The following is a 13197-nucleotide window of genomic DNA, read 5'->3' as shown; positions in this document are numbered from 1 at the left end:
GCTGAGCTTACCAAACGAGGCCCACGCTAACTTAGTTCGTCTCTTTATTTTTGCTGTTTGGTTGTCTCTATTGAATTTTATTATTTGTCCTAAGTATATGTATTCATTCACTTCTTCTATTTGGTTTTGTTTAACTACGGTTCTTAACTCATCTTCTTGATTTGTTATCACTTTTGTTTTGCTGTAATTCATATTTAATCCAACTTTACTGGCTTCTTGGTCTAGTTGTTGTATCATTATTTGTAGTTGCTCCTTGTCTGTAGCGATAAGGACGATATCGTCAGCGTATCCTAGGTGATTTAAGTATTAGCCGTTAATGATGATTCCATTTATTACTTTTCTGTAATCGCAATATTAATACATATAACGCTCCGGATAAGAATGCTTCGTTGTTATATTTTCTCCACCCTTTTGTATGGGGTTGAGGCATGGACACTAAAACAATCCAACATTAAAAACCTGGAAGCATTCGAAATGTGGTGTTATAGGCGTATTCTGAAAATATCATGGACAGATCGTAAAACAAACGCACAAGTGCTCGAACAACTAGGAAAACAATGCGAAGTTTTAAATTCCATAAAAATCAGGAAGTTGGAATACTTGGGGCACATCATGAGAGGTGAAAAATACGAACTATTAAGGAATATAATGCAGGGCAAAATCAAAGGCAGAAGAAGCGTAGGAAGACATAAAATCTCGTGGCTACGCAATCTCTGTGAATGGTTTGGATGCAGCTCAATTGAACTATTCCAGCGCGTAACCAACAAAATTATAATTGCCAGAATGATTTCCAATCTCCGATAGGAGCGGAACTTTAAGAAGAAGAAGAAGAAAATGATTCCATATTCTTCCCATTGTAATTACTTGAAAATGTCTTCTAGTGCTTGGTGCAAGAGTTTCAGCGAAATCGTATCTCCCTGTCTAACGCCTCTTTTGATAGGTATGTACATGTATTTTGTTCAAGTTGGATCGAAGTTGGCAACAATGTTATCTTTTAGTATTTCGTTTCCAACAATCTCCTCTGGTATTCTTTTTTATAAAATATTTAACAATAAAATATTTAACAATAGGTGCAACCAAAATAGAAAAATCATTTCCTTAATTAAAACATATAAAAGTTAATAATTATAATTTTATCGGTTTTTGAATGTGTAGGTAGAATCTGATTTGATACGATATGTTAGCGATTGCAAAACAACAACTTTGCTTTATATTTTTAATAATGTTTCACCATTGTTAATATTTATTTGTTCGATTCTGCAGTTTCAGTTTTTCATAAAGTTTGATGTTAACTTTGTTAACGTTTTCACAAAGATATCTTCGAGATCATAAGAAGAACCCACCATCTCAGAGCTCACAGGCGATCCAGGTAAAAGTTTTTATCAAGCAAATAATATAGTGGATAACATGAATCTAAATTCATTAAATTTGTATCATATTTTTAGATGTATGTGAACAGTTCTATTTTTTATTCACAAGCAGTATCGACAAAAGTGAAACGAAATCCATGTTATGTAAAAAAGTATATGGTTAACGTACAGTCTTTTTTTACCCCCGATTGTCATTCTAAGCTCTCGGTGGAGTCTTCTTCTTGATATGTGGTATCATAGCAATCTTTATTTTATCTGCAGCAGCTTGGAAAAGCTGCACAGATGTTGTGTTAAACCGAATTCTGAGGTTCTGTTACCAGGACGTTACTCTTGTTCCTGGACCTCGCTTTCCAAATATCTTTCCTTGCAAGATATCAGCCTCTCTCAATCCACTGCTGGACATAGGCCTCCCCTGTTTGTCTCCAAAGTGTTCTATCTTGTGCTTTTTGTATCCAGTTTTTTGTTGTCTTTCGTAAGTCGTCTTGCCATCGTATTGGTGGTCTTCCTCTGCTACGTTTATCGGCTCTTGGTCTCCACTCAACTAGTTTGCGAGTCCATCTTCCGTCCTTCATTCTGGCAACGTGTCCAGCCCATTTCCATTTTAAGTTACAGCTTCTTTCAATGACGTCTATGACTTTGGTCTTAGCTCGTAGATCTTCGTTTCTAATCCTGTCTCGCAGAGTGGCCCCTATCATTGATCGCTCCATTCTTCTCTGCGCTACTCTTAGTTTTTGTGCGTTTTTCTTTGTGAGCGATAATGTTTCTGCACCATAGGTTATCACCGGTAGCACGCATTGGTCGAAAACTTTTTTCTTCATGTTAGTTGGAATGTCACTCTTAAAAATGTCCCTAAGAGCTCCGTATGCTGCCCATCCTTGTATTATTCTTCTGGATACTTCTGTTGTTTGATTGTCCTTACCTATCTTAATTTCGTGACCCAGATATATATATTTGTCTACCAGTTCTATTTGTTCATTTTGTATTTCAAGGTGTTTACTTGGTACTAAGTTCGTCATATATTTTGTTTTTGTTATATTCATTTTTAAGTCTATTTTATGACATGCCGTACCAAGTTCTTCCAACATTTTCTTTATTTGTCCCAAATCGTCTGCAGTCAGGACTATATCGTCTGCGTAGCTTAGGTGGTGTAGTATCTCTCCGTCCACATTTATTCCTTTATCACCCCATTCGAGGGTTTTGATCGCTTTTTCTAGAGCCGATATGAAAAGTTTAGGTGACAACGTATCCCCTTGACGGATACCTAGTGTGACCAACTCCAATTCAGTCGAATCCGGGACAATGCTGAAAAAAAAATACCTAAAATCCGGGACTTTTGAATGAAAATCGGGCCATTTGTTATTTTTTTAAATATAGGACTCTAATATCATCATTTTATTGGTTATTTAACATTTTTATGTTGACAATGATATTTTTGATGGTCTTAATCAAATGATACGCTCAAACACCTTCCCGAGCTGCTGTCTCTAAATCAATGCTCGATGAAGCTGTTGGCTTGAAAAATTGAGTCAATTTTTTGCTGCTGGACGTGGAGCAGATACCTCTTTGGTGTTTTTCACTTTTGATGTGACTTAGTATATCCGCTCTACCACTGTGGGCGATCGAAAATTCCGATCCACAAGTATCACACTTCATGTCACTGTTACTTTTTTTTTCAAAAATAGAAATTCTTCTTCCAATATTTTATTGAAAGTGCAATATCGTTTTCTGTTTTTACTTTCGTGTGTTGGTTCCATATTCATATTAACAATAATAATATATTGGAATGAAAAAGTCGGGCCAAAAACAATAATTCCGAGACGGTCACTAATCGATTTTCGGATTCAAACTGATTACTGTACTGACAATAAAATAAATGTTTAGATAAAAAAATCATATTGCAACGCAGCAGATTTGAATTTGGCTCAAAGCATGCAACGGTTTGGAAATTAATCATATTTCGCGAACGAACTCAAGAGGTTTATCTACTTAAAGTAGTTGACAAAACCGAAAAAAAAGATGCATCAGCAATCATTACATTACATCGTTCAATGCCGCATGCGTGCCTAGGCATGATTCATTGTGACATGAATTATTATTGTTTTTGAATGGTATTTTCGGAAGACGATAATTAAAACACAAATAAAAAAAATTCCACAGTTTTCGTTTTCTTTCATAGAACTATTAAAATTTATACCACGATAAAAATTTTTTTTTCGTCTCAACAATTTAATTTGATGTAAATTCTTAGAATAAAAACGAAAATATAGATTTTTACCAAAAAGTTGAAAATTCGGATGGCCCGGAAGCCTTGTCCTGGACGCCGGGACACAACTTCGTAATTCGGGTCATGTCCCGGATTTTTCGGGCTAGTTGGTCACACTACGGATACCTCTTTTGATTTTTATTTGCTTGCTGTTAGCGTGTAGTTGTATCGAGTTTGTCGCATTTTTATATACCTATATTACATATTAGCCTCGAATATCGGCTATCAATGCGGCTCTCGTTTAGTGCTTCTATAACACTGTCGAGTTCTACTGAGTCGAATGCTTTGTGGAAATCTACGAATGCTAAAACTAAGGGCTTGTTATATTCTATGGATTTTTCGATGAGTTGTTTTATTGTTTGGAGGTGATCGTTGGTTCCAAAGTTTGCTCTGAATCCAGCTTGTTCTCTACTTTGATACAGGTCTAATTTCTTGTCTAATCTTGTGGTGATTACTCTCGAGAAAAGTTATAAAGATGGTTTAACAGACTGATTGGTCGATAATTTTCCAGATCAGTTTTTTCTCCTTTTTTGTGCAGAAGAATTGTTTTGGCTCTATTCCATTCAGATGGTATGGATTTCTTTGCCAAACATAGATTAAAGAGATCTTTTATTTTTCTCATTAGAGGTTCACCGCCATTCTTAACAGCTTCGATCACTATTCCATCGTTTCCTGGTGATTTATTGGATTTCGTTTTATTCATCGCTTGTCTAATTTCACTGAGAGTTATTTCTGGCATGAGTTCAGAGCCTTGATTTAATATTGTTTTGCTTATTGCATCTTTTAGCTGTGTTTGGTTTATCGGTCTACTTTTATAAAGTTCTCCATAGAAGTCTTCTACTATTGTTAAAAGCTCCTCTCTATTTGTTGTTATTTCGCCCTTTTTGTTTTTTAATTTAATGATCTGACTTTTTCCATTATTTAGTTTTCTTCGCAGACTTTTTAGGCCTTTATTATTTTCTATGGCTTGTTCGATTTTAAGTGTATTATACTTTCTTAAGTCTTTTCTTATTGCTTTCTTGACTTCTCTGTTTATCTCTCTCTTTTGCTCTCCATTTGGACCATTTCTTTCTGTAATAAGATTTCTTTGTTTCATTAAATTTCTGGTGTCAGTACTAAGTTTCTCTTCGTTCTTACTTCTTGGACAGTGTTTTCTCATGCTTTCTCCAATGGCTTGCGTAATATGTTGGTTTAGTGCATCTATGTTTTCGTTGAGAGTTATGTCTGTGTTGTTTCTCAGTTTGGTTTCAATGTCGTTTTGATATTCTTTAATGTCTCTAGGTTGAGTCCATATTGGTATTGGTTTCGTATTTACTAATTTGCGTCTCTCTTGTTTTGTGCTTATTTTAACTGCTGCTCTTACCATTCTATGGTCACTACCAGTGTTGAATGCATTTAGGACCGTTACGTCTTGGATGATTTCTTTTTTGTTTGTAATTATGAAGTCAATTTCGTTTTTTGTTTTATTATCTGGGCTTGCCCAGGTCCATCTTCTATGTGGTTTCTTATAGAAAAAGCTATTCATTTGGACTAGATTATTCTGAAGGAGAAAACCAATTAAGGTCTCTCCTCTTTCATTCCTTGCAAGATGGCTTATCATATATATATGGGTTCATTTCATAGCCACAAATGCTTCCAATCTTCTGCACATATCTTCGTTGAAGGTCCACGATTTAATACCATAAAAAAGGACAGAGAAGACATAGCATCCCAGCTTTCTTACTTTTACACCAAGAGATAGGTTGTGGCTCTTGAAATAGGGCCCCATCCGGTTGACGATGGATCTATCTTTTCCGAAGCGCACTCTTATCTCCTGGTTGTTGTTGGTCCATTTTTTATTTATTATGATGCTGAGGTAGTTACAGTACGTCACTTTTTCTACTGGGCAGTGGCGGATCCAGGGGGGGCGATGGGGGCGATCGACCCTCCCTCTCAACCCTAGTGATTTTTTTTAAATTATAATATAAAGATTACAAAAACATTCATTTATTTTTTCAAATGGATGATTATACATGTTATAAAATTACAATACAATTGTAATTGTATATTATATGAATTATGAATTACGTATAAATATATTTTATTAGTACGGGACTTGGCTAAATCGGGCCAGTGACGCCAGTGTATTTTATTGGAAATGAGTAATTTATAATCCTTATAAATTAAGAATTAAAAATGAGCACAATAAGCATATTTAAAAAAATATGTAATCCTATATACTGTGAACGTATAGGTACTTAAGCATCTCCACGTATAATTATAAAATCGTTTGCAGATAACAGATTCGCCGAAAATCTCTCGAAAATTGCGCGCCTAGCAAAAACTATATTAATTCGCCGAAAATATAAATAATATGTTCACACGCCGATAGCTGACCACGGAAAAAGGACACCCTTATTAATAATAATTAGTAATTAGTGTATTTTGAGTATCGATGCAAGTAACATCTCTAATACTGATTCGTAAAGATCTTAGTTTGTAAATTATTGTTAGCGTGATTAATAGTATTTTGAGTTTATTCTTCTTTTTTTATATTAATATAGTATATAGTTTGTGATTTACGAAGAGTTTAAGTTGTCAAATAAACGAAAGGAATCAGAAGCTTCTACCGAGAACTTAAAAAGTAAAATGTTCAAATGTCGCAATATAACTGATTATTTTTTTAAAAATCAACATAATTTGGGTGATAATATTAATAGTAATTATGATAATAAATATGTACAAGGTACATCTTATCAGATAGATCATATACTAAAATTCCGACTTTTGTTTAATACTTTTAATACAAAATACTTTTGTTTAGTAACAAAAAATAAAAAACAGATGGCCATAAACAAAAAACAAGAAATAAATGTAATTATGTGTTAAAAAGAAACTTATCAAACCTGTCGGGATTCTGGCCTGTCGGGATTTTGGCCTGTCGGGATTCTGGCGTGTCGGGATTTTGGCCGTCGGGATTGTGGCTGTCGGGATTTTGGCTGTCGGGATTCGGGATTTTGGGGTAGGCCCGTCCGATACAAATCAACGATGATGCAGTAAATACCAATTCTACTTTCGAGAGTTTTAGGGAAAAAGGTATGTCTGATATGCATGAAATGTATGTCTTATATATTATATAAGTTTATTTTATATCACGTTTGACAGAAGTGAGTATTTCTCCACGAGTACGATAGATAGTCATTTATGTCGCGGGATGCAATCATCCACATATAAAATTATGGTAACAAATTAAATTTTAAACTTCATATGGGAAAGTAGGTACATCATAATGTGACATCATTTAAAAGCTTTTGAGATACTGATTACAAAAATGTATAGGCAATACTTGTGCAAAATGTCGGTCCAATGCTTTTTAAATGAATTCATTTTTTTTATAATCCTGAGAAAACTAATATCTAATCTATCTATATTTTTGAAAAATTTAAACGCAAAATTCAAGATTACATTATTACCGAGGGTCGAAAGTCCCTGAAAACTTCTATAATGTTTATTTTAATAAGTTCCAGGGGTGAAAAAAAAGAGAAAATTGAGTATGATTTTTAACACGTTGACGGACAGTGCGTCAAATGCATAAGCAAGTGTTGTGACACAATATGTATTTTGCAAAGTAGAATAGGGGAAAATGCAACGTCTATAGACGTTGTGTCACATTACATCAATGGAAATTAGACGTCTATAGACGTTCTGTCCGTCAGCGTGTTAATTTTAAATATATCATTCAAAAGAAAATTTTTGTTTATTCTAATGGACTTTCGGCCCTCGGTAATAATGTAATACATACTTTATTCTGCGTTTAAATTTTTCAAAGATTCTCGTATTAGTTTTCTCAGGATTCGAAAAAAAATGAATGCGTTTAAAAAGCATTTGAGCAAAATTTTGCGCATGTACGTGTTATACATTTTTGTGATCAGTATTTCACACGATTTTAAATGAGGTGTTACATGATGTACTTTCCCATTACGAAATAAAATTAAAACTATTTCGACATGAATTTTTTTGCCTTGAAAAAAGTAAAGTATTTTGATTTTTGAAAATTACATTCGGTTAATTCATTATTACATTTTCGAAATTACTGTAAGTTGTTAACTTACAAAGTCTCATTTTGTAGGTTTTTTAAATTTTAATGATAATTCTCTACATATATTTATTTTTATTTCATAAACTTTATATAGATATAGGGTGTCCCAACCCAAAAGTAGCGGAACCGTTGAATATTTCGTGACATGAACATCGGATCGAAAAAATAAAAAATATGTGTTCAATAATTTTTAAAAATCTATCAAATGATACCAAACACGACCCCCTACTCGACCCCCTGGAAGTGGGATGGAGGTAACTTTAAAATATTTAATGGAGACTCCCAGTTCTAATTGCAGATTTCGATTCCTTACGTAAAAGTAAGTAACTTTTATTCGAGAGATTTTTTCGAATTCTGGATAGATGGTACTATAATCGGAAAAAACGATTTATCGTGATACCATAGATAATTTATAGAAATTGTTTAATATCTAGAGAAACACACTCTCAAATGAAAAATCAAAAAACACAAGTTAAATATTTTTCAAAATCCTATCGAATCGAGTGCCACCAAACACGACACGTCTGGAATAAAAGTTGCTTACTTTTAGGTAAGGAATCCAAATCTTCAATAAAAACTGCAAATCTCGTTTCCATTTACGATTTTAAATTGAGCCCCACCCCACCCTGGTGTCATTCGATAGATTTTTAAAAATTACTGAACAGGTATTTTTCAGTTCTTTGATCCGATTTTCATTTTAGCCAATCGGTTCCCCCTCTTAACGATGCTGGATCCGCCGCTGCTACTGGGTTTAGCTGACGTGGAGTTGACCTGTTATCGTTTTCTTGCTATTTATCATGAGCTTTGTCTTCTTTACGGTTAGATTGAGTCCATATTGTTGACTGTAATACATGATTTTGTTCACAAGGACTTGTAGGTCTTGTAGATTGTACGAAAATACTATGGTGTCATACCTGACGTTGTTTAACTCGTTTGGTAAAATGCCTTTTTCAGTTTTTGGCAAACCTTCGAGTTACTTTTTTCAGAGTAGAGATTGAACACAGAGTATGTGGCTGCACAGATTTACACTGAAAATACCATGGACAGCTATGCTGACAAATGTGGCAGTCCTTAAGAGAGCAAATGCTGCCCGCGAGCTGCTTGATAACATCAAATATAGAAAGATGGCCTATTTTGGACACGTAGTAAGGTGAGACCGGTATAATATTCCTCAACTTATTATGATGGGTAAAATCGAAGAACGCAGAGGAATTGGTAGAAAGCAGGCCTCTTGGTTGAAGAATATTCGGGAGGGGACAGGAATAAAGAATGCAGAACAACTATTTAGAATAGCTCGAGACAGAGACAGTTTCGCCATGTTAATCGCCAACGTCAAGGGGACTTGATAGGGCACGTTAAGAACAAGAAGAAGAAGAGATTTAAGATTAGAGGAGACGAAATACAGCCTTGTCTGAGTCCACTCATGATTTTCACATAGTCGGTGTGTTCACCATCAACTGACATTTGTGGTCTGATTCCAGTAAAGGTTTCTAATTATTTTCAGATTTTGGTTGGTAATTCCTGCTTCTTTTAGTATTTGTATCATCTTGGCGTGCTGTACTCGATCAAACGCTTTCTCGTAATCAACAATAGACCTGCATATACGTCGCAATTGACGTCCCTGCATCTCTGGATTAAGACTTTTACTGAGAATAAAGTATCTCTCGTACCAACAGCATTATTTATGAACCCGAACTGGTTGGAGGAAATTTGACTTTCACACAGCCTGCATTTTTTGTCTCCTGGTTTTTTTTGGAAGTGTAATAAACGCAGACTTCAGCCATTATGTTGGTATTTCTCCAGAGTTGTATATGTTATTGTGTGTCTTTGTGATGATTGCTATTGATTCGTTGTCCATTAGTTTCGAGTAGTTCTGCTTGTATGTTATCGGGACCTGCTGTTTTGCCATCCTTTAGCTGTGTTATTGCAGAATAAACTTCCTGATGTAATATTCTTTGTCCATTATTTACCCTCTAACTGAGTCCACCTCTGAGTTTCTTAACTTTCCTATGTACATTGTGACTCATTTTACCCTGGAGGGGATACCATCCCTTCTCGGGGATAATTTTTTTTATTAAAAGTGACACCGGGAATGGATATATTAACCAATTTTAAGCAATTTTTGTCCTATGCATTTTTTCTGAAAGAATATTTTAATACGTATTTGCACGTAAACATTTCAATTTATTAACAAAAAAAAAACGGTTTTTAGTGAATTACTCAAAAAGTCTATATTTTATAAAAAAAAAACATTTTTATAAAAAAATATATGTAGGTTATAAAAAAAAACAAAGAGAATTGTGGGTTTTTGTTGTCTGTAGCCCCAATACAAGCGCAGAAAGAGCTTTTACCTCGGCAAACGCCAAAATTTACATTTTCAACGTGAAATATGAAGAAAACAATGCATTTTCGTGGAAAACTCAGTGAAAAAAGTTTCATTATTTTTCACGTTTTCACGATTTTTTCATATTTTACGTTGAAACTTTCAATTTTCGTGTTTGACAAAAAAGAACTAACTTTCTATAAGTAAACTATTTCTCCGTTTGTATTGTGGCCACAAACACCCTAAGCCCACCATTCTTTTTTTTATAAGCTAAATTTTTTATAGTAATTATTTTATTGATAAAAATATACATACCTTTCGTGTAATTCTCAAAAAAGTTTGAAACACGTTTGAAAACGTGTTTTTTTGTTATAATGGATTTTGGAACAATTTTGTGGTGCAAATCGGTGCAGACTCAGAAAAGTACAGTTATTACGCTCGTTTCACACACCACACACTAAGAATTTTGAACGTGCGTTGGGTGAAGGGAGAAAGGTTCTTGAGCCACTATTGGAATATCATCTTGCATTTCAACCATCGCACGTTTAAAATTCTTAGTATGTGAAACGAGCGTTACACTGTAAAAATTACGCGAGAAAATGGTCATTGACTGAACCAAGATATGTATTCTTTGACTGAACTAAAAGCATGATTAAGGCTGATTCTCACTAGCATGCAAGGCAAGTGCTCGGCATGGGCAAGGCATCGGCTCGGCAAGATACATTTTACATAAAATCTTATGCACTTAACGGGATGTAATTCACACTATGCCGGTGCCAGGCACCGGCAAGCGACGACGGGCTTTGCATGCAACGTTATTTTCGAAACAATCTTTGCCGCCGAGCCGGCCGAGCATGTGCCTTGCCGTTGCCGGGCCGGTTCCTTGCACGTCTAATGAGAATCGGGCTTTAGGGTGTTCTAGTATCATGAGAACATGAACCGTTAAATACAAATTTTGAATTCTCAATCTACGTAAATATGTAAATATAGATACTATCAATATATTAAGTAATAAGAACTTTGACTTTGGTTTTCAAATTTATAAAGCTGTCGTAACTATCTTTTTAACTTTACAATTTAAGTTTGTATCAATAATTTCCGAAAACCTATAATAAACGTCACTTATCAGTAGTTATTTTTGTAGAATAATTTCATTTGCCGGTGCCGGCTTTAAAAAGTACAATATTATCACCAAGAATTGTAACCTACCTTCATTTAACCATAACGAATGTAAGCAACAAACGCGACATCTGGGTGGGGGGGGCACCGGACTGACTTATCGGTCAAATATCCTTCAAAACAAAGTTCATACCATACACGATACACGATTCAAATTGTCGCCGTATAGAAATTAAAGCGCGCACGAAAATATAAGAACAAAAAATCTCTTCCAAAGACCGTTTTCTAATCTCCTCGTTGCTCGTTGTTTGATATTAAGCTTTATCTATTCCGGTAGAGAGAGACGGGCGATATAACGAGCTTTTTAAAAAAGTGTGGCTATCAAATTCACCGAAGTGATAACGTGCGCCCCGTAAGTCAAAAGCAAATAGTAGTACCGCGAGCCGTTGATACTGCCCTTGTAACTCGTGAGCTGAGTCAGCCAAGCCAGTCGTGGAGTACGATGTGGTGGTGGAGTATGTGCGGTCTGGATGTGTTCTTACTGGATCTATGTAATGGGTACGTTTTTTGAAACTATCTAACACTTTTTTAATTGTTTAACAAAGAAAAATACTTTTCAAAGGTTTTTTGCAAATTTAAAAAAATCATTCTCCCATAAAATGTAGCTTATAAAAAAACTAGTGGGTTTACGGTGTCTGCAGCTCCAATATATGCGGAGAAATAGAAATTGAGCATGATCAGAAGAGTCTTAAATTATACCATTTTGCCGGCAAAAAAAACATGTATGTGTTTTGAAAGTAGGTATCTTAACCCTCGTAAGGCGGTGCGGGGTGCAGCTGCACCCCAGACCTCGTTTTCTCACCTATCTTTTTTAATAATTTTTTTGATTTTTGTCCATTTTTTTATTCGTATTAAATTCAATTCTAAACGTATTCCACCCATTACAGCATTTAAAACTCTTTGCGTTTACGTGCTTTTTTGAAAAAATGACTTGGGTGCAAATGATGAAAATTTCGTATCCTGAATTGGACGTTTCTGATGTTTCACCTGGAGCTAACAGAGCTACGGGACAAGGTCGGTGTTACTTATGTCAGAGAAAAAAAGACCGAAAGTACCGGCATAACTGTATTGTGTGTAAAAACTTTCTGTTGCTCATTCTGTGAAAAATTTGATGTGTTTGTCTTGCGACGATAATATTTTTTTTAAGAAGAAATGAGTATTTTTTTGTAAAATTATGTTTCGTACTATAATAAATAAGTCCTAATTATCTTTCAAATTAATTTCCCCGACGTTCACATATAAAAAATGGATATACAGATGGGGTGCAAATACACCCAGCACCGTTGTTTATGTAAGAATCTAAGCACCGCCTTACGAGGGCTAAGTCAATAGGTTCAATAATTGTGAATTAAAAGAGCTCAGTTAAATTAATATTTTTTGATTTTAAAAACTTTCTCGTGAGGTTCTCTAACTTTTAAACCAAAATTATGTGCTTTCCTTCTTTGCGGTGATATTTTTGGTTCTTCCATGTGTTCTTACTGGCTCTATCTAGTGAAATCTTTGTTATGACTTTTCTACTCATAAATATCCAATATAGCCCTTTTACGTATATTTTGCGTGTATATTTTGTATTATGCATGATCAAAAAAGTCAAATTTGTAAAATTTTGCCGGCAAAAACATGCATTGTAAAAATTTTCTAATAAGCCCACAGATTCCAATAATTTTGAATTAAAAGAGCTTAGGTGAATACTTTTTTATTTTAAAAAGTTTCTCGTGTAGTTGCCCTAAATTTGAAATCAAAACTATGTGTTTTTCTTCAGTGCGGTTATTTTTTTGGTTCTTCTGTTTGTTCTTACTGGATCTAGTGGGTACGTTCTTGAAACTATGTCAATATCACGTATAATACTTGTATTGTATATTTATTAGCAGTTTACACATTTCTATAATCATAAATATCCGATATAGCATCTTTTGTGTGTATATTTTGTATTAAGCATGATTGAAGAGTCTTAGTATAAAATTTTGCCGGCAAAAAACATGCA

At 34.5% G+C, this 13197-nt stretch overlaps 2 protein-coding genes across 6 annotated transcripts in view; one reads left to right on the top strand and one right to left on the bottom strand.

Annotated features, from left to right (window-relative positions):
* LOC114335610 (guanylate kinase) overlaps window positions 1-13197 on the bottom strand; it is a 345069-nt gene that overhangs the window by 64629 nt on the left and 267243 nt on the right. Inside the window, exon 1 of one of the 3 annotated variants that reach the window (XM_050661134.1) lies at window positions 11244-11416. The exons of the other annotated variants lie outside the window; for them this stretch is intronic. The gene's annotated coding sequence lies outside the window, so the exon portion shown is untranslated. Of the gene's footprint in view, window positions 1-11243; window positions 11417-13197 lie in introns of those variants that run through there. 3 annotated transcript variants of the gene reach the window in all.
* The window catches only part of LOC114337986 (thyroid receptor-interacting protein 11), a 270838-nt gene that overhangs the window by 184480 nt on the left and 73161 nt on the right, over window positions 1-13197 (top strand). Inside the window, exon 1 of one of the 3 annotated variants that reach the window (XM_050661114.1) lies at window positions 1235-1369. The exons of 1 other annotated variant lie outside the window; for it this stretch is intronic. In XM_050661114.1, the coding sequence (XP_050517071.1) occupies window positions 1286-1369 (84 nt within the window). In that variant the 5' untranslated portion in view covers window positions 1235-1285. Of the gene's footprint in view, window positions 1-1234; window positions 1370-11573; window positions 11712-13197 lie in introns of those variants that run through there. One more of the 3 variants, XM_028288570.2, reaches the window with a different exon arrangement.

The sequence above is a fragment of the Diabrotica virgifera genome, chromosome 9, assembly GCF_917563875.1.
Source record: "Diabrotica virgifera virgifera chromosome 9, PGI_DIABVI_V3a".
Lineage (NCBI taxonomy): Eukaryota > Metazoa > Arthropoda > Insecta > Coleoptera > Chrysomelidae > Diabrotica > Diabrotica virgifera.
The sequence above is the reverse complement of the archived record's forward strand: the minus strand, read 5'-3'. Positions and strand labels throughout refer to the sequence as shown.